General features: G+C 45.7%; 1 protein-coding gene and 1 long non-coding RNA gene across 3 annotated transcripts in view; one reads left to right on the forward strand and one right to left on the reverse strand.

Annotated features, from left to right (window-relative positions):
* The window catches only part of LOC140408848 (uncharacterized), a 215,120-nt gene extending 192,610 nt beyond the window's left edge, over nucleotides 1-22,510 (reverse strand). Inside the window, exon 1 of the long non-coding RNA XR_011940218.1 lies at nucleotides 22,374-22,510. This is a non-coding gene — a long non-coding RNA (uncharacterized lncRNA). The remainder of the gene's footprint in view (nucleotides 1-22,373) is intronic.
* The window catches only part of chrna9a (cholinergic receptor, nicotinic, alpha 9a), a 56,263-nt gene continuing 50,805 nt past the window's right edge, over nucleotides 22,148-27,605 (forward strand). The window contains exons 1-2 of one of the 2 annotated variants that reach the window (XM_072496604.1): nucleotides 22,148-22,635; nucleotides 22,726-22,830. In XM_072496604.1, coding sequence (XP_072352705.1) covers nucleotides 22,764-22,830 — 67 coding nt within the window. In that variant the 5' untranslated portion in view covers nucleotides 22,148-22,635; nucleotides 22,726-22,763. Of the gene's footprint in view, nucleotides 22,636-22,725; nucleotides 22,831-27,605 lie in introns of those variants that run through there. The other variant, XM_072496605.1, reaches the window with a different exon arrangement.

Here is a 27,605-nt window from a genome sequence, read left to right on the forward strand (position 1 = left end):
AAGGATCCTCATTACCGCTGGCATTCCTCCCACCGGGTCCGCCACATACAGCAGCAGGTCGTCCGCATAAAGCGACACCCTATGCTCCTGCCCACCCCGCACCAACCCCCTCCAGTTCCTCGACTCTCTCAATGCCATAGCCAGGGGTTCAATTGCCAGTGCGAAGAGCAGCGGGGATAAGGGACACCCCTGTCTCGTCCCTCGGTGCAACCGAAAGTACTCGGACCTCCTCCTATTTGTGGCCACACTCACCATCGGGACCTCATACAACAGCCTAACCCACCTGACAAACCCCTCCCCAAACCCGAACCTCTTCAGCACCTCCCACAGGTACCCCCACTCTACCCTATCGAAGGCTTTCTCAGCGTCCATCGCCACCACTATCTCCGCCTCCCCCTCCCTCGCCGGCATCATGATAACGTTCAAAAGCCGCCGCACATTCGCGTTCAACTGTCTCCCCTTCACAAACCCCGTCCGGTCTTCATGGATGATCTGCGGCACACAATCCTCAATCCTTGTGGTGAAGACCTTCGCCAGCACCTTGGTATCTACATTCAGCAAGGAAATCGGTCTGTAAGACCCACGTTGCAGGGGATCCTTGTCCTGCTTCAGGATCAAGGAGATCAGTGCCCGGGACATCGTCAGGGGTAAAGCCCCCGCCCGCCCTTGCCTCATTAAAGGTCCTAACTAACAGCGGGCCCAACAGGTCCATATATTTTTTATAGAACTCGACCGGGAAACCGTCCGGCCCCGGTGCCTTCCCCGCCTGCATGCTTCCTATCCCTTTGATCAGCTCCTCCAGCCCAATCGGGGCCCCCAGTCCCGCCACCAGCCCCTCTTCCACCTTTGGAAACCTTAATTGGTCCAGGAAACGGCCCATCCCTCCCTCCTCCCGTGGGGGCTCGGATCGTTACAATTCCTCGTAGAAGTCCCTGAAGACCCCATTGATGCCAACCCCACTCCGCACCACGCTCCCTCCACTGTTCTCCCTAGCTGCGTCCCGTTTCCGAAGCTGATGCGCCAGCATCCGGCTTGCCTTTTTCCCATACTCTTAGACCGCCCCCTGGGCCTTCCTCCACTGCACCTCCGCCTTCCTGGTGGTCACCAGGTCGAATTCGGCCTGGAGGCTGTGCCTCTTCCTCAACAATCCTTCCTCGGGCTCTTCCGCATACCTCCTGTCTACCCTCACCATCTCCCCCACAAGCCTCTCCCTCTCCCCCCGCTCCTTGTGGGCCCTAATGGAGATCAGCTCTCCCCTCACCACCGCCTTCAGTGCCTCCCATACCATCCCCACTCGGACCTCCCCGTTGTCGTTGGTCTCCAAGTACCTCTCTATACTTTCTCGGACCCGCTCGCTCACCTCCCCGTCCGCCAACAGCCCCACCTCCAAGCGCCACAGCGGGCGCTGGTCCCTCTCCTCACCCATCTCCAAGTCCACCCAATGCGGGGCGTGGTCCGAAATGGCTATTGCCGAATACTCGGTATCCTCTACTCTCGCTATCAGCGCCCTACTCAAAATGAAAAAGTCGATTCGAGAATAAGCCTTATGGACATGTGAGAAGAATGAAAATTCCCTAGCCCCCGGCCTTGCAAATCTCCAAGGGTCCACCCCTCCCATTTGGTCCATAAATCACCTCAGTACTCTAGCCGCCGCCGGCTTCCTACCCGTCCTAGACCTGGAGCAATCCAGGGCTGGATCCAACACCATGTTAAAGTCTCCCCCCATTATCAGGCCCCCCACTTCCAAGTCTGGGATCCGACCCAACATACGCCGCATAAAACCCCGCATCGTCCCAGTTCGGAGCATACACATTGACCAGTACCACCCTCTCTCCCTGCAACTTACCACTTACCATTATGTACCTACCACCATTATCTGCCACAATGCTCGACGCCTCGATTGACACCTTCTTTCCCACCAAGATCGCCACCCCTCGATTTTTGGCATCTAGCCCCGAGTGAAACACCTGACCTACCCACCCTTTCCTCAGTCTTACCTGGTCTGCCACCTTCAGGTGTGTCTCCTGGAGCATAACCACATTCGCCTGGAGCCCCTTCAGGTGCGCGAACACGCGGGCCCGCTTAACCAGCCCATTCAGTCCCCTTACATTCCAGGTTACGTTCCAGATCAGTGTTGGGCCCACATCTGTTCACAATGTACATAGATGATTTGGAGTTGGGGACCAAGGGCAATGTGTCCAAGTTTGCAGACGACACTAAGATAAGTGGTAAAGCAAAAAGTGCAGAGGATACTGGAAGTCTGTAGAGGGATTTGGATAGGCTAAGTGAATGGGCTAGGGTCTGGCAGATGGAATACAATGTTGACAAATGTGAGGTTATCCATTTTGGTAGGAATAACAGCAAAAGGTATTATTATTTAAATGATAAAATATTAAAACATGCTGCTGTGCAGAGAGACCTGGGTGCATGAGTCGCAAAAAGTTGGTTTTTAGGTGCAACAGTGATTAAGAAGGCAAATGGAATTTTGTCCTTCATTGCTAGAGGGATGGAGTTTAAGACTAGGGAGGTTCTGCTGCAATTGTATAAGGTGTTAGTGAGGCCACAACTGGAGTATTGTGTTCAGTTTTGGTCTCCTTACTTGAGAAAGGACATACTGGCACTGGAGGGTATGCAGAGGAGATTCACTAGGTTAATCCCAGAGCTGAAGGGGTTGGATTACGAGGAGAGGTCGAGTAGACTGGGACTGTACTCGTTGGAATTTAGAAGGATGAGGGGGGATCTTATAGAAACATACAAGATTATGAAGGGAATAGGTAGGATAGATGCGGGCAGGTTGTTTCCACTGGCGGGTGAAAGCAGAACTAGCCTCAAAATAAGGGGTTAGTAGATTTAGGACTGAGTGTAGGAGGAACTTCCTCACCCAAAGGGTTGTGAATCTATGGAATTCCTTGCCCAGTGAAGCAGTAGAGGCTCCTTCATTAAATGTTTTTAAGATAAAGATCGATAGTTTTTTAAAGAATAAAGGGATTAAGGGTTATGGTGTTCGGGCCGGAAAGTGGAGCTGAGTCCACAAAAGATCAGCCATGATCTCATTGAGTGGTGGAGCAGGCTCGAGGGGCCAGATTACCTACTCCTGCTCCTAGTTCTTATGTTCTTATGTTCTCAGCCGGATCAGGTTATCAGCCGGATCAGGAGGCTACCCGCCCCACTCCCCCGCCGACGAGCCATGACCCCTCCTCGGCCAGCCACGCGCCCACACCCCATACCCGGCCCGTTCCCCACAGCGGCATACCCCCGTCTCGACACCCCCCCACTCGCTCCAGCTCTTCCTTGTTACCCTTAGCAGCAGCAACAACCCGATCTCCCCCCCCCCCCCCCCACCCCCGCTCGGCTTGGACCCATCCTAGCTGGTTTACTCCCCCCATTGCACTTCCGCAAGTCAGCTGACTCCTGCTGACCCCGGCCACTCCCGCCTCCCCTTCGACTCCTCCCATAGTGTGGCACACCCTCCTCTCCCCCTCCCCCCTCTATTCTAAGCGCAGGAAACAATCTTCGCTGCCCCTCCCCGCCCCCCCCCCAATCTTCGGCGCGGGAAAAAAGCCCGCGCTCTCCACCTACCAGGCCCCGCCACCAACCAAAACAGTGCCCAACCCGCCCATCCACCCTCCCCAACCCGAATGAGAAAAACACAGAGAAAAAGAAACCCAAAACAATGCAAAGCCCCCCCCCCCCCCAAACAAAAAATAGGCATAACATATTCACCGCAGTCCCCAATCGCCCATCCCGACCCTCAGTCTGTGCCCAGCTTCTCGGCCTGAACAAAGGCCCACGCCTCCTCCGGAGACTCAAAATAATGGTGCCGGTCCTTGTAGGTAACCCACAGTCGCGCCGGCTGCAACATGCCAAACTTCACCCCCTTCCTGTGCAGCACCACCTTCGCTCGATTGTACCCGGCCCTCCTCTTCGCCACCTCCGCACTCCAGTCCTGGTATATTCGAACCTCTGCGTTCTCCCACCTGCTGCTCCTCTCCTTCTTGGCCCACCTGAGCACACACTCCTGATCGACGAACCGATGGAACCGCACCAGCACCGCCCGCGGAGGCTCGTTAGCCTTGGGCCTCCTCGCCAACACTCTATGGGCCCCTTCCAGCTCCAGGGGCCCCTGGAAGGACCCCGCTCCCATCAGCGAGTTCAACATGGTGACCACATAGGCCCCCACGTCCGGCCCCTCCAGCCCCTCCGGGAGGCCCAGAATCCACAGATTCTTCTGCCTCGACCGATTCTCCATCTCCTCGAACCGCTCCTGCCATTTCTTGTGAAGCGCCTCGTGCGCCTCCACCTTTACCGCCAGGCTTAAGATCTCGTCCTCATTGTCAGAAATCTTTTGTCGAGCCTCTCGGATCGCCACCCCCTGGGCCGTCTGTGTCTCCAGCAGCTTATCAATAGAAGCCTTCATCGGCTCTAGCAGGTCCGTTTTAATCTCTCTGAGGCAGCGCTGGATACCCTCCTGTTGCTCCTCCGCCCACTGCCTCCACGCTGCCTGGTCTCCGCCTGCCGCCATTTTGTCCTTCTTCCCTCCCTTCGTCGGGTCCACCACCACCTTTTCTGTCGACCCGCTCCTAGTTAAAGCCATATACCGACGGGGAGCTGTTACTAACTCCTTCCCACACCGGGAAACGTCGAAAAAGTGCCGTTGGGGGCCCTGAAGAGGCCAAAAGTCCGTTTTTGCGGGAGCCGCCGAATGTGCGACTTAGCTCCGCATAGCCGCAACCGGAAGTCTCGAGGGGGAATCCTTTTGGCAGTGTTCGCTTCACCAATCTGCCCCAAAAAGTCTGTGGAAACTCCTGAAAAAGGTCTGAGAGTCCGTTCCAGACGGGAGCTGCCGAATGCGCGACCTACTCCTTCATGGCCGCCACCAGAAGCCTCGTCCCCGCTTCTTCAATGGCCTTGGTGAGATCTTTTCACAGTTGTTCCCTCTGCTGCTAGAATTCACCTTTAATAAAGGCCCTCAAGTCAGCTTGAAGCCTTTAAGCTTGCCCTTCCCCCGCCTGCATGCTGGAAGACGCTTTTGTCTTTCCTGCAGCTCCAGCCAAATCTTTTACTGTTTCTGCCGGGTCTGGTAACCAAGAGACATACCATTCCTGGGGGACACGGTCAGGGGAATGTTGCAGTCTTCTTCCCACACCGGGAAATGACGAAAAAAATCCCGTTGGGGGTCCTGTAAAGAGCCCAAAGGTCCATTCCAAGCGGGAGCTGCCGAACATGCGACTTAGCTCTGCATAGCCACAACCGGGAGTCCTCACAGCCCTTTATTCCATGAGTTCTGCCTGCTAACCTTTGATTCCAATTAACCTGGGTCAGTTCTGTGCTCACCCAGATTAAATTCGCCCTCTTCCAATCAATTAGTATTACTCTGAAATGCTCTTTGTCCTTTTACATAACTGACCTAAAGCTTATGATACTGTGATCACTGTCTCCTAAATGTTCTCTGAGTGAAAAGTGATGCACTTGACTAATCTCATTCTCCAGAACCAGATCCAGCATGGTCTCATTCATTTTGGATTCAGGAATGTACTGATCCAGAAAGTTTTCCTGAACACATTTCTCTGTCCTCGACACTGTTACTCTCCCAGTCTATATTAGGACAATTAAAATCCCCCATAATAACAATAACCTTTTATTGTCACAAGTATGAAGTTACTGTGAAAAGCCCCTAGTCGCCACATTCCGGCGCCTGTTCGGGTAAGCTAGTCTGTAATTCCCTTGCAAATCTGTTCCTCTCTATAAGCCACCAACTACTGGCAATGATACAAAACACCATGCAATTGTTACAACCCCTATAAAAACCGATAACTTGTTCCAAAGAAATGCAAACCTCCAGTGTCTGACTAAAAGGATTCTTCAAGATTTCAAGTTTTAAGACTCTGATTGTAGCAAAATTAAAAGCAACACTGACTAAAAACTATTTCAGTAGGCAACTTATGCTCTAAAATACATGAAGGTTTTCCATTGAACCCTTAATACAACAGAAATCCCCCTCTACAGCTATACTTTACTCTGTCCCTTAAGTAGACACTTCATTCTCCATTAACCAGTCTAAAGCTATTCTCAGCTCCAGATGAGATGCCTCCTCTTTTCTCTTCCAGTCAGATAACTTCTGATCCCTGAACTGACTTTTACAGTGAGGGATGATTGGAGGTTCCTCCCCCTAGCCAAGCTAGGTGAATTTTCCAATCTCCTTTAAATCCTCACAAACTCATACACCATGAGCCCGGTGGTGACGGTGACATTGAAGATCTGGGGGCAGTGGAGGTGACATAGGGGTGAGGTGGGGGCCTCAATTTGGTCCCCGATACGGGATAATCATAGGTTTGTGCCGGGCAGGATGGATGGGGTGTTCCTAAGTTGGCATCGGGCAGGAATTAAAAGGATGGGGGACCTGTTTATAGATGGGACTTTTGCTAGCCTGGGGGCGCTGGAGGAGAAATTTGGGTTGCCTCCCGGAAACGCTTTTAGATACATGCAAGTGAGGGCGTTTGTGAGACGGCAGGTGAGGGAATTTCCGCTACTTCCAGCACAAAGGATTCAGGATAGGGTGATTTTGGGTGTATGGGTTGGAGAAGGCAAGGTCTCGGCGATTTATCAGGAGCTGCAGGAAGCGGAGGAGGCCTCGGTGGAGGAGATGAAGGGCAAGTGGGAGGAGGAGCTCGGGGAGGAGCTGGATGAGGGTCTGTGGGCTGATGCCCTGGACAGGGTCAATTCCTCCTCCTCATGTGCCAGGCTCAGTCTTATACAGTTCAAAGTAGTACATAGGGCGCATATGACAGGGGCGAGGATGAGTAGATTTTTTGGGGTGGAGGACAGATGTGAGAGATGTTCTGGGAGCCCAGCGAATCACGCCCATATTTTCTGGACGTGCCTGGCACTGGAGGGGTTCTGGAGGGGCTATGTCCAAAGTTGTGAACACCCGGGTCAAGCCGAGCTGGGGGATAGCATTATTTGGGGTATCGGACGAGCCGGGAGTGCAGGAGCCAAAAGAGGCCGGAGTTCTGGCCTTTGCGCCCCTGGTAGCCCGGCGGAGGATCCTACTAATGTGGAGAGATGCAAAGCCCCCGAGCGTGGAAACTTGGATCAAGATGGCAGGGTTCATTAAGTTGGAGAGGATAAAGTTTGCCTTGCGAGGGTCTGTGCAGGGGTTCTCCAGGCGGTGGCAACCGTTCCTAGACTTTCTCGCGGAGGTCGAAACAGCAGCAACCTGGGGGGGGTTATGTTTTTGTTAACAGGAGGTGTTTTCCCCACTTGTGTATATTGGTTAAATGGGGTTAATGCCGAGAAGTGTGCTCACTGCACGCTGCCCACTGAACATAACCTTATATATAGTTCCCTGGGGGCGGAGTACCCCAGGGTTCCAAACCCGGTCTTAAAAGGGCTTACGCATTAAAGATATCATTCATCACACTCTTCAATCTGAGCAGGAGCTCCCAGACACATTTCACATGGTAATGGCTCGGTCCATGAAGTGTAGTGAGCTTTTAGGAACACCTGTAAGACGATATTATAATGGCTTACTATGGCCTGTCCCCCTCTCAAAGCCCATCTCAAGCCCATCATTCAAGCCTGAATATTGTCCACGTTTTCTGCATACAGACACAGATTGTTTCAGTATCTGAGGTTTTGCAAATAATGCTGAACATTGCACAGTCATCTGTGAATATCCCCAATATGGTGGAAGGAAGATAATTGATGAAACAGCTGAAAATGGTTGGGCCCAGGACACTACCCTGAGGAATGCCTGCAGCAATATCCCACAACATGATAGACCTCTAACAAGCACAACCATCTTTCTTTGTATCAGGCATGACTCCAACAAGAGGAAAGATCCTCCCCCCGCCGCCGATTCCCATTGATCTCAGTTTTGTTAGGGCTCTTTGATGCCATGCTTGGCCAAATGCTGCCTTGATATCAAGACTTGTTACTGTCATCTCTGGAGTTCAGCTCTTTTATCCATGTTTGGATCAAGGCTGTAATAAGGTCAGGAGCTCAGTCACCATGGTGGAACCCAAACTGACGTCAGAGAACAGGTTATTGCTGAGTAAGTGCTGTTTGAAAGCACTGTGGACGACACTTTCCATCACTTTACTGATGATCAAGAGTAGACTGATGAGGTGGCAATTGGCCAGGTTGGAATTGTTCTGCTTTTTGTGTATAGGACATATTTGGGCAATATTACACATTGCCAGGTGAGATTGCCAGAGTTGTAGCTGTACTGAGAAAGCTTAGCTAGGGGTGCAGCAAGTTCTGGGGCACAAGTCTTTAGTACTATTGCCAGAACATTGTCATGGCCCATAGCCTATGCAGTATCCAGTGTCTTCAACCATTACTTGATATCACATGGAGTGAATCAAATTGACATCTGTGATGCTGGGGACATCTGGCGGAGGCAGAGATGATGAAACATCCACTTGGCACAACTGGCTAAAAAATGTTGCAAATGCTTCAGCCTTATCTTTTTCCCTGATGCAATCTGCTCCCCCATAATTATGGAGGAGATATTATGAAGCCTCCTCCTCCAGTTAGCTGTTTAATTGTCCACCATCATTCAAAATGGGTGTGGCAAGACTGTAGAGGTTAGACCTGATCCGTTGGCCATGCGATCACTTATATCTGCCTATTGCATTGTGGTGAAGAAGGCAAATGGTATGTTGGCCTTAACAGCGAGAGGATTTGAGTACAGGAGCAGGGACGTCTTGCTAGAGTTATAAAAGGCCTTGGTGATGTTATGGTACCCAGACCAAAGCTCAATTTATATTAGGAAACCGGGCGAGACCCCTACAATTTTTCAATTTGTAAACCGGATACAATTTGTAAAAAGGATATTTTGATCCAGGAATGATTCCACTGACTCCTAGGGATCTTTTATACAAAAAGAAACTTTATCATTCACACAGAATTAACCCCATTAGCATCCCTGGGAAAACAAAGCTTTTCAATTGATAGTTAAACAGTTCTGATTAAAAAAATAAAGATCTACATATAAGCTTACTTTCCATCTACTTCTAAAATTTCAATTCAGCAAATTCTACACACACAGGTCAAATGCCACTTATTAATACAGTTAACACTCAGTGGCTGACAGATTTTAAAAGTCCTTGGGAGAGAAGCTTTCAGAAGTCAGTCTGAGATACACACCTCCTTTTCTCAGAAACCAGAGCTGAACTCTAAAAATGAAACTTTAAAACAACAGACACATGGCAGGGCTGAAAAAAATAAACAGAACCAGTCTCTCCCATGAGGGACATCACAGCCTGTCTAGCTGTTAACCCCTTAATCACAGCTTTAGCAGACATATAATCTGGATACCTTAGCACAAGTTATTTTAATAACATGACTGCAACAGCCACTAATACAATATATATATATATATAAACATTTCCTACATTCATCACAATGAGACAACACCTGGAATGTTGTGTGCAGTTTTGGTCTCCTTATCTGAGGAACGGTGTTCTTGCTATGGAGGGAGTGCAGCGAAGATTTGCCAGACTGATTCCTGGGATGGCGGGACTGACGTACGAGGAGATCGAGTCGGTTAAGATTATATTTGCTGAAGTTTAGGAGAATGAGGGGAGGTCTCATAGAGACCTATAAAATTCTAACAGGACTAGACAGGGTAGATGCAGCAAGAATGTTCCCAATGGCAGGGTAGTCCAAAGCCAGGGATCATAGTCTAAGGATACACGGTAAACCAATTAGGACTGAGATGAGGAGAAATTTCTTCACCCAGAGAGTGGTGAGCCTGTGGAATTCTCTACTGCAGAAAGCAATTGAGGCTAAAACATTATATATTTCCAAGGAGTTAGATATAGGTCTTTGGGTTAAAGGGATCAAAGGATATGGAGGAAAGCGGGTACAGGTTACTGAGTTGGATGATCAAATATGATCATAATGAATGGTGGAGCAGGCTAAAGTCCAAATGGCCTACACCTGCTCCTATTTTCCATGTTTCTATCCTCAATGTGTCGGTGGGATTTTGTCACAAGGACTGTGCGAAGGTCACTCGGCCAATACTGTAGTGGACTGATGTATCTGTCTTGACATTAATGTGTTGACACTAAACTTAAACCAAGGGCTTGAGGTTCATAAGGAGGAGGTGTTAGCAATTCTGAAAAGTGTGAAAATAGAGAAGTCCCCTGGGCCGGATGGGATTTATCCTGGGATTCTCTGGGAAGCTAGGGAGGAGATTGCTGAGCCTTTGATCTTTATGTCACCTTTGTCTACAGGAATAGTGCCAGAAGACTGGAGGATAGCAAATGTTGTCCCCTTGTTCAAGAAGGGGAGTAGGGACAACCCCGGTAACTATAGACCAGTGAGCCTTACTTCTGTTGTGGGCAAAGTTTGGAAAGGTTTATAAGAGATAAGATGTATAATCATCTGGAAAGGTATAATTTGATTAGAGATAGTCAACACGGTTTTGTGAAGTGTAGGTCGTGCCTCACAAACCTTATTGAGTTCTTTGAGAAGGTGACCAAACAGGTGGATGAGGGTAAAGCAGTTGATGTGGTGTATATGGATTTCAGTAAAGCGTTTGATAAGGTTCCCCACGGTAGGCTACTGCAGAAAATACGGAGGCATGGGATTCAGGATGATTTAGCAGTTTGGATCAGAAATTGGCTAACTGGAAGAAGACAAAGGGTGGTGGTTGATGGGAAATGTTCAGACTGGAGTCCAGTTACTAGTGGTGTACCACAAGGAACTGTTTTGGGGCCCCTGCTGTTTGTCATTTTTATAAATGACCTGGAGGGCGGCGTAGAAGGATGGGTGAGTAAATTTGCAGATGACACTAAAGTCAGTGGAGTTGTGGACAGTGCGGAAGGATGTTACAAGTTACAGAGGGACATAGATAAGCTGCAGCACTGGGCTGAGAGGTGACAAATGGAGTTTAATGCAGAAAAGTGTGAGATGATTCATTTTGGAAGGAATAACAGGAAGACAAGTACTGGGCTAATGGTAAGATTCTTGGCAGTGTGGATGAGCAGAGAGATCTCGGTGTCCATGTACATAGATCCCTGAAAGTTGCCACAGGTTGAGAGGGTTGTTAAGAAGGCGTACAGTATGTTAGCTTTTATTGGAAGAGGGATTACGTTTCGGAGCCATGAGATCATGTTGCAGCTGTACAAAACTCTGGTGCTGCTGCATTTTGAGTATTGCGTGCAATTCTGGTCGCCGCATTATAGGAAGGATGTGGAAGCATTGGAAAGGGTGCAGAGGAGATTTACCAGAATGTTGCCTGGTATGGAGGGAAGATCTTATGAGGAAAGGCTGAGGGACTTGAGGCTGTTTTCGTTAGAGAGAAGAAGGTTAAGAGGTGACTTAATTGAGGCATACAAGATGATCAGAGGATTGGATAGGGTGGACAGTGAGAGCCTTTTTCCTCGGATGGTGATGTCTAGCACGAGTGGGCATAGCTTTAAATTGAGGGGAGATAGATATAAAACAGATGTCAGAGGTAGGTTCTTTACTCAGAGAGTAGTAAGGGCATGGAATGCCCTTCCTGCAACAGTAGTGGACTCGCCAACACTAAGGGCGTTCAAATGGTCATTGGATAGACATATGGACGATAAGGGAATAGTGTAGATGGGCTTTAGAGTGATTGCACAGGTCGGCACAACATCGAGGGCCGAAGGGCCTGTACTGCGCTGTAATGTTCTATGTTCTATCTTCTAAGAATGAAATGTTACTGATCAAGTTTTTAAGCTCGCTGTTTATCAGATGCATTAAGTGTTAGCCTTGGCTCAATGCTAGCACTCTCCTCTCCAAGACAAGATCATGGGTTCAAACCCTACAATATGTTCAAAGTTAATATTTTCATCAGCTTTCAGTTCAAATATATTGTAACTGAATTTTCCTAATCCGTGGCACTTTGAAGGTGATTGAATAAAGCTTTGCCTAGTTTCACTTAATACAGCAAGTCACTAAAATATTTGCCAATATTAATGGGCATAATTGGTGTTGTGTTATGCTGTAAATAGGAAGTGAGAGAAAACAAGTTTATACTAGAATTCTCAATTATTTCCAAACTTGGACGGCTTACTGGAAAATCTTAACTGACCACCGTTAATAATTTTTTTGAGGTTCAACATTTAATTCCATGAAATCGTGAAGTCATCAAAATACCAAATTTTAATTAGCTTTAAATAATACAACTTGGAATAAAGATCAAAATCCCTCAAAGATGTGAATTAGGCTTCTATAGGAAAACAAATTACTTTGTGCACATGTTAAAGAATGCACATGCTTCTGATCAGTGAATATCTGTATCCACTTTGTGTAGTGGAACAAAATGATCATAGAGCTGATTGCTCAGCATATGTCGGGAAGTTTAGAATATTTAGGAATGGAAGTCAGTGGTAAGTTAAACTGAATCTATTTAAAAGAAGGTTTTGTTTTTACCGAGGAATGTTCGCATAAAAAAAAAGAGTTCAAACTAGACTAATCCACAGGAATAACCCAAGGCCATTTCTAACCTCCCCATTTGCACAAGGTTGATCAATGCGACTAGAAGTTGCATGCTGTATTACACTGTAGCATACAGTGTACTAGATGACTGTATCATGCCTACACGAACACTCTACACAACAGATACTGAATTTGGTTTTATATCATTTGCTCATTTACGGACCACAGAAGGACTGAACCTGCTTTAAACATGATGTGCCATTTTCAGTTTTACTTTGGTACAGAAATAATTTGATCCAGTCAGAACATAACAACTTACAGCATTATGAACATAACAGCTTGGCATTATGCAGCCTCCTCGGCCCCACCTGTGAGCCTGCACTTCCCATGGGTTGTAAAATCCAGCCTTATGTATAGGTTTAATTGACATTCTATTTGTTTGTAACAGCCACATTCTAAAATTCGAAGACCCTAACCTGGTCATTCCTCCTCTTAAACCATTGGCCTCCTCTCAGGCAGGCAGAGGCTCTGTCCCATGAAAGAGTTGCAGAAACTCTCATGGAATGCAAACCATATCTCAACCTAATGTGCATCCAGTCTGTTGCATTCCTATTGGAGTTTTATGGCAAAGTACATTGGAATGAAGTGCCATGGGCTTTTAGCCTCCAGGTGGCTGCAACTGCTTTTAACAAAAAAATCATTTTCAGGTACCAAATCAGAACGGAGGGACATCTCTTGTTTTAGAAAATGCACAGTTATTACCTGGGATATGCACATACTATTATGTGTAATGAGCATTGGATCCTAAAATTTCTCCAATTTTGGGGGAAAATTCAGTTCTTAAAGCAAAGGAGAGAACTTGTGACACTGGTGATCCAATCCCTTTTTGTAACTCGATGATGTGATGGGCATTCTCTGGGTTCCTCTAAGCCTTATAGGTGCCCAGGTGGTAGGAAGCAGGAAAACGGAAACTCTAATGTTCTCATTATCTTCCTCACCTCCTCACATCAAGTGCGTAACAGTTTATTTTTAAAGTAGTTTAATTTGACCAGTTGTATAAATATGAAGAGGTGTTTATCAGCTACGATGTGAATGCATTAGATCAAGGCAAATAAGAAGCAAACTTACATATATCAGAAATGTAAGATTCAATATACCATAAAAAGGTAAAGTCACCATAGTCCCACATAACCATAGACTGCTTTCCCCTGACAGGTGGTGGTTTAACCGGAGGATCACCACACCTCGGGTGAGGGACAAGGTTGAGAAGGAGGGCCTTCGTGAATAACCTCAGCCGTGGAAATTGAACCTGTAGCCACCTGGGATGGCCACTTACATTAGGTACAGAGAAACTCGCAAAGCCTAGCGGGTAAAATGGACAAGCAGAGACTCAGGCAGGCTCAGAGCCTGAAATGCATATTCGTAAGCAAGAAGTCCAGACGGTATCAAAACTCCGACCAATTAGCATTTTAATGGGGCCGATTAGCATTTGATGGCCCATCTTCACCAAAACAAAGGACTGGTATTCAAGCGACCGGTACAGTCCCAGACATTTCGGCGCCACTCCCTGTTCAAGGGAAGCATAAACAACAGGGTCAGTGACTGCTTGGGACATGCCCAGCCATCCAGATCCCCGCCCACTTATTGGTTAAGAATCGAACAGAGTGATCACCCAATTATTGGGGCCCAAACTGAAGGACCGCCCAAAAGAGCGCGAAAACCCCCAAGTATAAGAAGAAGAGTTCGCCACATGTTCATCCTCTCTCGGACTTGGTACCCCGGTCACGGCCATCTCCAATTGCAACAACACCAGAAGCAAGTCCAAGTTCAACGCTCGCTACCAGACGGATGAGCCCAGCTGAGCAGCAGCTACTCCTTCGAACCCGATAGATCCAGAATCGAACAGCGGCCACTGTTTCTCTGACCTAAGCTGGGTGCCCAAAGTTAAGTACAGGTTGTCTTAGTCGATAAGTGTAGTTAACTAGTAGTGTTTATGTTGCATGACTAATTGTGTGTAAATAAAGTACCCTTGATCTTGAACTAACTAACTGGTGTTTGGCTCTTTGATCAATAGCCGGTTGAACCTTGTGGTGGTATCATTTGATACCTGGCGACTCTGAGCATCGGAATATAGATAACATAGAAAGAAGCCAAACTCACTGATTGCCATAATTGGAACAGAGCCACAGACCGGACAGAGTAAAATATTAAAAGAAGAAAACGCAACAAACCTGCACTGCTGGCCTGGTTCTGCATCACAAACCAGCTGTCTCGCCCACTGAGCTAAACCAGCCCCACCACACCACAGTATTTCCTCTTATTTACAACAATTTCAAAACATCGCAGCAACAATTCATGTTAAAATCTTCCATGTGCAAAGCCCAAATCTGAAAAATGAATGCAACAGGAACTAACAATGCTACCTCCAGTAATGACGCTTACTTGAGCAGGCTGAATGCCACTTGGCCAGTTAATGTGGATATGGTGCATGACCTGGGCCTTGCAAAAAAATCAGAAAATTAACTGCAGCACTGTTTGAATCTTTTCAATAGTTAAATAAGGCCTACATTGACTGTTGTGTCAATATTTATTCCTAAAATCACGTGACAGATTCAACTTAGGTATGCAAGATCAGGAATGCAAGTGCAACCACTAATGAGATTCTATGCCAAAGGTATATATATATATATATATATATATATATATAAAATCTTTATTGTCACGAGTAGGCTTACATTAACACTGCAATGAAGATACCGTGGAAAAGCCCCTAGTCGCCACATTCTGGCGCCTGTTTGGGTACACGGAGGAAGAATTCAGAATGTCCAAATTACCTAACAGCACATCTTTTGGGACTTGTGGGAGGAAACCGGAGCACCCGGAGGAAATCCTTACACACACGGGGAGAACATGCAGACAGTGACCCAAGCCGGGAATCGAACCAGAGACTCCAAGGTCAGAACCTAAGAAAATTTGTCATTTTTGTCAGCCACCTGTCTTCCTTTGTATAGCAGAAACACATTTGCTGGAGGAAAGTAATTTTTTTTCACACTTAAAAGTAAATGAACAAAATAGTTCCGACAAGGTGAATGAATGAAGGAGAAGGTTGCAGTACAGGTGTGTATAGCAATCTCATTACATGATATAACTTAGTACACATTAATATTTTGGATTTCTGTTTGGTCTGGTGTTGGCCACAGCATACATGAAGTCTTCAGCTGAGTGAGGTTGAGGAAAAATGATTGGCCCAAGGCTGAGGAAGGACTGTCACATTGGATGGGAGGAGCCAGGAGATGGGAAAGATACTACTGGTTGCAGCAAATGTAATGGATACTGGATGACAGGAGAATGGGGAGAAGGAGATGGAAGAAAGGAGGGGAATTCAAATGATATGGAGAGGGTGGGGGAGGCTGAAGAATAGAGAGAGGATTGAGGGATTGAAAGGGAGGCCAAGAAGTGAGAAAGGAAGGAAGGGGAGGATTGAAAGGGGAGATTTATTTATTTATTACATACAGATGAAAAAGGTAATGGTACAACATTGGCTACTACTCATGGAAGTAAAAAGTTGGTCTTCCAGAAAGAGCAGACAACATTGCAAAGAAGTCTATTTCAGAATGAGAAATTAAAGGAAATCAGCTCCCTTATTCGGCCCATCGAGTCAGCAAAGGCTCTTGGAAAGAGCACCCTGCCCAAGGTCAACACCTCCACCCTATCCCCATAACCCAGTAACCCCACCCAACACTAAGGACAATTTTGGACACTAAGGGCAATTTATCATGGCCAATCCACCTAACCTGCACATCTTTGGATTGTGGGAGGAAACTGGAGCACCCGGCTGAAACCCACACACACACGGGGAGGATGTGCAGACTCTGCACAGACAGTGGCCCAAGCTGGAATCGAACCTGGGACCCTGGAGCTGTGAAGCAATTGTGTTATCCACAATGCGACCGTGCTGCCCCTTAATAATAATCACATTGTCACGAGTAGGCTTCAATGAAGTTACTGTGACAAGCCCCTAGACGCCACATTCCACCGCCTGTTCGGGGAGGCCAGTACGGTAATAGAGCCCGCGTTGCTGGCATTGTTCTGTATTACAAGCCAGCAATTTAGCACACTGTGCTAAACCAGCCCCTGTTCACATAAGATTGGAATTAATTTTGGTTGGGAGAGATGGGGATGTACAGGCTTGAAATGAAATGTTAAACAGAAAACGAGAGATGTTAAGAGAGCTAACGGAAATAAACTGGAGTTTAGCATGCTATTCCGGAGTACAATTTAGATTTTTAAAGTTATTTCTTTCCAAAAAGCATACAGGCAACGCGGAGGACAAAATTAACTCCTCGAATGAATGGGTGCAACTGGAGAGCTGAACAGCTGTCACACAGCCAGCTCTCTATTGCCAACGCAAAACCACACCTTACCCACCGAGTAACATATCCTGTTTATGTCTTTTCAGGCAATGTGACTGAATTATTTTTCCTTATTTAATTTTTGCAGTCAGATTGCAACATTTCCCAGCATTGCTACCTCAGGATGCCTCTGCTGGCTGCTGCCTTTTGGGCTCAAAACAGTAGCCTGATTTTAAAACACAACAATGCTATTACACCTCGACCACATAATGGACAACATACATTAAAGGTATCTGATCTATGGCCCATTCCCTTTTCTTGGTCCCGCCACCACCACCACACCCATTTATCGACCTTGGTCTTTCAGGAAATTGAGAATTCAAGAACCAGAAAGCAAGGGAACATTTTATCCATCTGCCTCCTGTGCACCCGCTGTTGAATTTTAATTGTCTGCCCCGGGTCAGCTGGAAGTTTAAAACAAACTTTACTTTAAACACACAATCAATCACATTAGCAACATAATAATAGCTTTCCAATTAACAGTTAAAATAGTTCTTAAATAAAAGTGAAAAAATAATATCCTCTCTACACTTGCAACTATATATTCCAATTAAGCAATCCAATACAGTTCAGGTGACACTTATAAAAAAAATGTTAACAATTGAGTACTTGTTTCCTTGGGCAGACCTTTGGAGAAAGACCCTCTCAGGAACAACCTGAAAATCCTTGTTTTGTCAGATTAAAATCCTATGGCCAACTGCAAAATTTGCAGACAGACCTTGCTCCTCCCATTAATTGCATAATCTGTATCCCAAGCATAAGGCATTCACCAGTATCCTGCCACTAAGATATCCCATGACCTGCTTAGCTAGGACTAAACACAATCCCTCAGAACTTATCAACACTCCAGGTGTTATTGGTCAAAGTGACAAAGAGTCATCCAGACTCGAAACATTAGCTCCCTTTTCTCTCCACAGATGCTGTCAGACCTGCTGAGATTGTCCAGTATTTTCTGTTTTTCTTCTTACTGTAGAGATGATGGGCTGAATTTTACAAGGGGCTTTGGGACCCTGAAGTTGGAATAAAGATCAAGTCCTGAGCCTTCACTTTCTGGCAGGATACCCACTCGGCAATCTTACCACAAGTAGCTTTCTAGCTGGCCGCCTGTGGCCCCGCCATCCAATTAAGGCAGGCAGTTTCTTGATGCTGCTAGGTCAATCATAGGACCAGCTGTTCTGAGCAACACCAATGGGAGAGGTGGTCACTGCTGAGGAATGCAGGAGACCTGGAAGATCCTAGAGTTATTTTTTTTGTTAATTAAAAATTCACAGAGGTGTTGGAAGATCACTGGGTCCACAGTGTTCCCGCCCTACCCATGATTTCCTTGCTGTCAGAAAGGTGCTAACAGCAATGTAAAATGGCCTCTAATTGAGTCCTTAATTATGTAAATTGGTTCCCTGAATATTTGGAGTATTGGCAAAATGGGATAGCCTGCCTCCTAATTCCAACACTCAGTACAATGGATTGAGTGAAATGCTCACGCGTGGACACGAGGAAGCTGTATTTGATGGTTTAAAGGTACACTGAAAATTTAAAAGATTAATTTGGACTGTGAGGTAATAGGTAGACTTGATATATTTGTTGTAACAATAAACAAGGGATATTCAGGGCTAGGGATATGATTCTTATTTCTAGGCCTCTTATTCCCACCTCCCCAATCATTCTGTCCTTCACCCCACCCCTTCAATCATGCATGATATTTTTGCCCCTTTCAAAAGTCAATCATCTCACAGAAAAATCCCAATAAAATAATGACTTGCATTTTTGGCATCTGGCTACAAATATTGTCCGATAAATATACAGCATGGATCATTAATATTAATAGCAGCAAAAATATAATATAGTGTGCACCCCATTAGTGATCCCAGAGTGACTATTAAACAAATCGGAGAGCACAAATTGTATTTTGACATCATTGTACAATACCGTTAATTTGACAGGAAAATATTCCATTAGTTATTTATAACACCACACTGACGATAAAATTGATTTCACTGACTGCTTCAGCCCTCATTAACATGTTATACACATTGCACAGCATATTATACACATTGCACTATATGTACATAACAACAATAAATTCATATTTGGGGGAACACTAGCAACCCAGATAAATTGCACATGATCTTTTCCACTCAGTAGAAGTAGAAGGCTTTCTCCTGCCAGGGTATGTGATATTATTCAATATAGATAATTCATACAAGAGGTGAAATTGGATTCTATTTTATCAGTAATCTCACAGGGTAGAAAGATCAAATAGTCTCTGAGCAGCAAAGTGAAATGATCGTCTTCATTGTCAGTGAGAAATTTTGGAGCCATCAGATGCCTTGGTGCGATACAACTTCTAAGAGACTAGAGGACAAAGACTAAATGGTTCACAATTGTATCTGTGTTTTCTTGACAAGCAGGTCTGAAGACTCTGCTGATTGTGGCTTCTCGCATCAATATATTTTCAGTGGCTTCTCACATCAATATATTTTCAGTATCTACTGTGCAACACAACTTTATCATATTTCAATACCTCAAAAAGCTCAAATACACTAAAATTGAGTGGGATAATAGGTAAGTAGACAAAAGAACAAGATTGAAGTCAATGGAAAAGACTCTTGAGAATTATGTGCAATGTAAAACAGGTTACTGATTCATGATGAGCCCATTACGCACTCCTACCACACTACCCCACAAAGCCTGTTCATTGTAAACTTCCATTAGCAGCAATAAAATAAACAGAACTCCAGCTCTGATTCTAGCCTCCGTTCAGAGGATAATTATGGGTGACAAAATCTATTTAGCCCAGCTCATCCGTGCTCAGCTCATCAAATGATATTTGAACAAGTGTATTAGGAGTAGGGCGAGCCTATTTGGCCTCTTAAGCCTGTTCCACCATTTGATAACATTCCCTACATTATAACAAATGACCTCAAAAGTACTAAATTGGTTGTAAAGCGATTTAAGACATGTGAAAGCTGCTGTATAAATGTAGGTTTTGTCTTTCTTTCATTTCACTGGCATGCAGTAGACAAAGGGCGCGATCCACCAGCCGCGTTGCGTTCTCATTCGAGTGCGGTGTGGCTGGTGAAAGTAGGGAAATGTCTCCTGCAGGTTTCCCGGCAGCCTTCATGCCTCGCAGAATCAATCCGGGTCCAGCGAGGCGTCGGAGTCAAAATCACGCCTGAAAAGGGCATGACCAAATGGCACTCGCCGAAGTCGGTTTTAAACCGACTTTGGCGAGCTTACCTGGGATCTACTGCCCCCCAGGATTTACCGGCTTCTCCAGCGAGGCCGCAGCCAGCTGCTATTTGGCACTGATCCACGAGAATGTGGACCAGGTGGAACGGCGACCGGGGGGGGGGGCAATCTGCACCGCGAAGCTTCCCAAAAGTCAGAAGCAGCATCACAGCAACTGACCTGAAAGACTGACTTTAAAAGAAGAATGGGAACGGTCAGCCTGATTCTTGTTCAAAGCCAGTCTTTCAAGGTTGAAGCTTTGGTTGCTCAATCTGGGCAATGAGGGGATCTCCATTAATGACAATGAGCCCAGGCCCCAGTGTTTTGCACCTTGTGCATCTACCCCGCCCCCCCCGGATATCCAATGAACAAGGATAAATTATACACGTTTTTTAAATGAATGGTCCAATCACGTCAATCAAATAATATCTGTTACCTTGTCACCCAGGTACCTCAACGGCAATATCCCAGACAAGCTGTAACATAAGGTGGTATTTCAATCCTAGGATTTAAATAACTGGGAAAGATTAAATTTGACAATGGTGTCCACTCATTATTCATTAGAGCAGGTAACTGAGATTCGGAAATTTAAATTGTTAATACATTTAGAGTAGATTGACCCCTGAAAGCTTGTGTTACGGCTATTCAAGCTGTTCCATTAATGAGTATCATACTAGATTACAGAGCAGCATCTGTAATGTTCTTCTGAAAAGCAACTGGAGTTAAGGCAAGAATTGTTTCAACTTAAAATAATTTCATTTGGTATCATGGTTACATTACAGAATCAAAGAATCCCAACAGAGCAGAAAAAGGCCATTCAGCCCATCGAGTTGCACAGACCCTCTGAAAGTGCACCCTACCCAGGCCCACTCCCCCACCCTATCCTTGTAACCCTAGATAACCTTTGGAACTAAGGGGCAATTTATCATGGCCAATCCACCTAACTTGCACATCTTTGGACTGTGGGACGAAACCCATGTAGACATGGGGAGAAGGTACAAACTCCACGCATCAGTCACCCAAGACCGGAATCAAACACGGGCCCCTGGTGCTGTGAGGCAGCAGTGCTAACCGTCGTGCCACCTTATTACCATTTTTATTTACCATTATATTACTATTTTTCATTACCATTAATATTAACAATTTTCCTGAGGAGATGCAGAGAGGGCATTGTTAACCACATGCATGGTTCACAGTGGTGAGAGGGCAAGGTTTGGACAAAGGTTTGGGGGGTTGAAGGGAGAGGGGCATGGAGGGAGGATTGGGGTAGCATGGAGAGTTGAGGGTGGGCTCACGTGGATGAGGAAAGGTCTTGGGGGGGGGGTGCTGGTGTCTACTCACTCGTGCTGCCTGATGTAGGTCATTGACCATTTTCCTGCACTGGAGGCCAATCCTCCTGGTCGCACACTTCCGGTGCTCTCAGCCGCCATCACCTCATCCCAGGCAGCACTGGCTGCCCTATGACAGACCCTCCGGGACCCCCCCAGGAACAGGACATCCCTCCTGGCCTCCACTGCGTCTAGGAGCCTCCCAGGTCTGCATCCCCAAATCTTGGGACTGGTCTCCTTGGCACCATTGTTGCGAAATGACTGGGGTTGGCTGAGCAAGTGCTGCTCGACCTTGTTAGCGTGGGGCCGGTGAGCGCGGTGCCAACGAATCGGCTGGCGAGCCTTCATTTGCGGAAAGAAGCCTGTGGGGCCTCGTTAAGTGGACCAATTAACACTGAATTGCCTTGCCGGCCTCTCTGGGCCGAGTGCCGGGAATCTCGCGGCAATTCGCGCTCGTTACAACACTTAGAAATTTTTGTGGCGAATTGCGCCCTTAGAAACCTTTCCGTTAAATCGCGCCCATAGTTTTATTGTGACCATCCTCCCTTAACTGCATTTTGCTGAAGAAGTGATCCTAGTATCATTAGGAAATATTACTGTGGTTTCAGGCAGGTGTTGTTTACTGTAGTTCAGTGCGATACTTTTTTAATCGAACTGTTTGCTGCTTCATTGCACCACCATTTGAATAAGTTGTGGTAAGACATACTGTTTGCTGCGATTCCTGCCGTAAACACCCGCCTCAACGCCAGTGAGTCTTTCCTGACACCGGAGAACCCATGGTCCTGACAGGTGAACACTGCTCGGATTGTTTCCATCACAATGCATAATTTACTGAGTAACACAATTCTCTACATCTCTTTTCCACTCGGAAACCATTGACTTTTACAGCTGACCCGCCCGCCCCGGTAATCACGAGCAATAAGGAGATAACACCAATTCATGGATTATCGTTTACAACCAAACTAACGCCATAAACAAATAGCCCCACCTAAACGTTCGGCTCGGCGTTGAATCAAACCCGGCTTTCGGCCAAGACTTAACGACTGGCGCAGTCAGGAGAATGTTCCAAAACTGTTTCATCTCCGGCTGGATGCAATCACCGCGCTGCAGCCACCTGTCACTCACCAGGTGGAGTCTGGGACCTGGCACCCTCCGGCCGGCTCACCTGGGCACGCGCAACTCGGGCCAGCTTTGACCTGGGGCCGCCGGATTAACTGGGCAAGTTGGAGCGGAGCCCTCCCACGCTGCAGGTAACGTCAGTGTTTGATACCACATTTGGGGAATATGTTTGTATTTTTCTTGTCGCAGTCAAAAGTAACGGGCAACTTTTTTTTTTGCAGCAAGATCTTGCTGCATTTGAGGGGTACAGGTAAGCAGAATGAAACTACACATCTACCACCTGTCCTGTAAATTGATGCTGCTCTTGAATGCATTGTTCTTTAATGGTAAGGTTTTGTTATATTTGGTCTATTTTGTTTTATTCAGCATGTTTGCAATGAGTCTTAGCAATACCAAATTGTCAAAACCGGGAGGATTTATGGCACTGTAGGATGCTATTTAGCCCATGCTAATCTATCCCATCAAATCCCGCCCTCCAACTCTTCGGGTGGGATTTTCCATGCAACCCGCCGTATATTTTGATGTGGTGGAGGCGACCTGCCATTGGCCGGTGGTGGGGTCTTCTGGGCCTGCCGTTGTCAATGTGGTTTCCCGTTGAATGCATCCCTCAATGTTGGGAAAATCGCGGCGGGGTGCACCGTCGGTGGGCCGAAAGATCGCACCACCATAAGTGGTTGAAAAATTTGGCCTTTGTCGGTAGTCTTGTAGAAATTTACAAGATGGAGGGTGGGATTTGACTGAAACGTTCTTGTAGATTACAGAGCGTCAAGTGCCTGCCCAAGGTGTTTTTAAATGTGTTGAGGGTTTCTGCCTTAATTTTCTGTATTCCACCATACTCTGGGTGAAATATTTACTTATCAACTATCCACAAATCCTTTTGTCAATTACTTAAAATATAGGCCCTTGGTTATTAACCTTCTTACTCATGGAAATAGGTCCTCCCTATCCACCTTACTAGGCCCCTAGTAATTTTACACAACCGTCAGCTGCTTCTGGTCCTGTGTTTCGGACATTTGTCAGGAAAATGAGGAATTATAATAGTTTTGTTTTATTAATAACACTATCATATTTCTCGTATACTGCAAAACAGACTGGTGGGGTGTGATTGGTGTAATGGGATTGAGATAGAGAGATCGCAAGGGTCTAAAGCTGAGTAAGAAGTTTTGAAATAAGTGGGTTTGATATGTTAACGAACAGAGGGAACCAAGTGAATCTTAAAAAATAATTTACATAAGGCATAAATTAAATAGTTGTAAAGTGGGTTGTTTCAGTTCAAAGGGGAACATAAGTTGTAAAATTGTAAGCAAGTCAGGCAAAGCTAGGGTACATTTTCTTTTTCAAATATAGGAGCTATAAAAGGGAGTTTTGTCAGTTCTGGGAAAGGGGAACTTCTGAGAAATTGTGAAACAATAGAGGATAAATATATCAAATGGGGGGAACGTATTTAAGAAAACACTGAAGCCTGTGTCGGGTTGCTACTTAAATCTCCAGAAAACAGCGTGGTACAAATGCTGGTTCAGAAAGTGACGTGGGACCAACTAAAGCAACTGATTAGTGAGGAAGCCCCGGTGGGTATTTTCCATCTTTTAAAGTACTTAATTGCTTAATGCTAAGGTAAGGACTAAAATAAATAGTATAGATTAGTACTGTACAATTATAATATAAATGATTGGTAAGAAACAAATTTCCCAGCTAATGTAAAAAAGGCTCCAAGCTAATGTAATTTTTTTTAAGGGAGTAACTAGCTTAATCAAGAGGGATGACATAGGAAGAGACCTCAGATCTGTGAAATGCTCCATCTGCACATTGTGGGAATTGAGGGACGTTTGCAGCTTCCCTGATGACTATGTGCGCAGAAGATGTGTCCAAATGCAGCTTCTAGCTAACTAGATTCTGAGGCAGGAGCTACGGGTGGACTCACTGTGGAGCATCTGAAATGCTGAGGAAGTCATGGATAGCATGCTTAGTGAGGTGGTCACACCGCAGGTGAGGATTGGACAGGGTGAAAGGGAATGGGTGACCATCAGGAACAGTAAAAGACTCGGGAAGATAGTGTAGGAGTCCCCTACACTAGCTGTACTGCCAAATCTAGAGGTCATCCCTCTCTCAAATAGATATACCACTTTGTGGGGTGCGGGGGGGGGGGGGGGGGGGGGTAAGATGCAGCAGCCAGGTTCACAGTACTGTGGGTGACTCTGCTGCTCAGAGGGGTGGGAGGAAAACGATTGGCAGGGCTGTAGTGATAGGGGATTCAGTAGGAAACTTTAACTCTCCCGATATCAAATGGGATTCAAACAATATAAGGGTACTGAGGGAGAAAAATACATGCAGTGTGTCCAGGAAAAATCTTTCAACCGATTAGTGACAAATCCAACAAGAGGAGTTGCAACCTAGTCTTGGGGAACAAAGAAGGACAAGTGGGAGAAGTGACAGTTGCCGACCATATCAGGGATAGTGATCACAATTCAGTTAGATTTTGTATTACCATGGAAAAGGACAAAGATAAAGCAGGAGTGAAAATTTTGAATTGGGGAAGACAAATTTTGCAAAAATGAGAAGGGACTGGGCTGAGGTGGACTGGGCAGCATGCTAAAGGATAATTCAGTGGAAAAACAGTGGGAAGCACTAAAAAGCGAGATCCTAAATATACAAAGTAGACGTGCCCCCTCCAAGAATAAGATCAGTACTGCCAAATCTAGACCCCCCTGGTTGTTTAGAGGAATATAGGGGAAGATCAAGCAGAAAAGTACAGCGTACGATAAGCACAAAGAACTAAGCACTGTAGATAGCCTAGACGTGTATAGGAAGTGCAGGGACGAAGTAAAACAGGAAATCAAAGAGGGATCATGAAAGAAGATTAGCAAGTAAAGTTAAAGAAAACATTTAAGATGTTTTACCAAAGTATTAATGGTAACAGGTTAAGGTGGGACCTATCAGAGATGAAGAAAATAACTTGTGTGTAGATGCAAAGGCTGTGGGAAGGATTTTAAATGAATATTTTGTCTGTGTTTACAAAGGAAAGGATTATGCAGATATAGTAGTCCAAGAGGAACACTGAGATATTGGATGGGATAATCATAAAGAGAGAGGAAGTACTCGAAGGATTTGAATCCTTGAATGTTGATAAGTCGCCGGGCCAGATGGATTGTTTCCGAGGCTGTTGACGGAGGTCAGGAAGGAAGCAGCAGATTCTCTGAGGATGGTTTTCCAATCCTCACTAGATACAGGGGAGGTATTGGAGGATTGGAGAAATGCAAACGTTGTTCCCTTGTTTAAAAAGGGGTCAAAGTAAATGGCATACAATTATAGGCCAGTTAGTCTTATGTGGGTGGTGAGAAAATTAGTAGAATCAATCCTGAGAGATAGGATTAACTGTCACGAAAAATGCACAAGATGGTGCCGGAGCGAGGCGACACTCTGCAAGCTCTCCCTAACCGATCCACTTTTTACTTAACTTACAATCGTTCTAATCTTTTAAAACTAAATTCTAAGACCAACATTATTACTAACCTCTCTCTTTTATATCTGGTGCTTATGTAGTTACATTGTGTACCTTCTGTTGCCCTATTATGTATTTTCTTTTATTTCCCTTTCATTTCATGTACTTAATGATCTGTTGAGCTGCTCTCAAAAAAATACTTTTCACTGTACCTCGGTACACGTGACAATAAACAAATCCAATCCAACGTAGAAAGGTATGGACCAGTCGGGGATGGTCAGCATGGATTTGTTAAAGAAAGGTTTTGCCTCACAAATTTGATTGAAGTCTTTGAAGAAGTGATAAGGAGGGTTGATGAAGGCAGTGCAGTGAATGCCATGTACATGGATTTTAGCAAAGCGTTTTACAAGGTCCTATATGGCAGATTCGTCAAAAAAGCAAAAGCCCATGCGATAAAGGGTAATGTGGCAAACTGGATAAAACGTTGGCTTAGTAGAAGGAAACAAAGGGTCGATGGATGCCATTTCAAATGGAAAGTTGCTTCAAGTGGTTTTCCACAGGGCTCAGTATTGGGACCCTTACTGTTTGTGTTATATATTAACGATTTGAACATGAATGTGGGGGCACGATTGGGAAATTTTCAGATGACACAAATATTGGCCAGGTAGTGGATAATGTAGAGGATAGCAATAATCTGCAAAACAATAGAGATTGGTTGGTGGAGCGGGCGGTAAAATGGCAGATGGATTTTAACACTGAGAAGTATGAGGTCATGCATTTAGGGAGGTCAAACAGTTATAGGGAATACACAATAAATGGGAATATTCTAAGAGGGGTAGATGAAGTCAGATATCTTGGTATACAAGTCAACAGGCCCCTAAAGGCAGCAGTTCAAGTAGTCAAGGTTGTAAAGAAAGCGTATGGAATGCTCCCCTTCCTTGGCAGGGGTATAGAATATAAAAGTAAGGGTATAATGTTGGAATTGTATAAGACATTGGTGACGCCACAAGTATTGTGGCATTCTGGTCACCACATTACAGGAAGGACGTAATTGCGTGAGAGTGCAGAGGAGGTTAACAAGAACGTTGCCAGGGCTAGAAAAGTGGAGCTATGAGACGAGATTGGATAGCTTGGGGTTATTTTCCTTGGAACAAAGGAGTCTGAGGGGTGACTTGATTGAGGTGTACAAAATTATGAAGGGAAGAGATAGGGTGAACAGGATAAAATTGCTTCCATTGGTGGAGAATTCTTTTTTTTTAAAAAAATATTTTATTAAAGTTTTCAAACACAATTTTTTCCCTTACAAATCAACAAAAATGGTAACATGATAACTGCTATATAACATTGTTTAGCTAACATAGTAAACTAACCAAATAACACTAAGTAATGCTCCCCCCCCCACCCCCTCTCCCCCTCCAAAAACACAAACAATACAACCCCCCCCCCCCCCGCCCCCCCCCCCCCGGGTTGCTGCTGCTGGCCATCTATCTTCCCCCTAACGTTCCGCTAGGTAGTCGAGGAACGGTTGCCACTGTCTGGTGAACCCTTGAGCCGATCCTCTCAGCGCAAATTTAATCCGCTCTAGTTTTATGAACCCCGCCATATCGTTTATCCAGGCCTCCAGTCCGGGGGGGGGGGGGTTTCACTTCCTTCCTCATGAGT

The sequence above is a fragment of the Scyliorhinus torazame genome, chromosome 3 (assembly GCF_047496885.1).
Source record: "Scyliorhinus torazame isolate Kashiwa2021f chromosome 3, sScyTor2.1, whole genome shotgun sequence".
In the NCBI taxonomy this organism is placed as follows: Eukaryota; Metazoa; Chordata; class Chondrichthyes; order Carcharhiniformes; family Scyliorhinidae; genus Scyliorhinus; species Scyliorhinus torazame.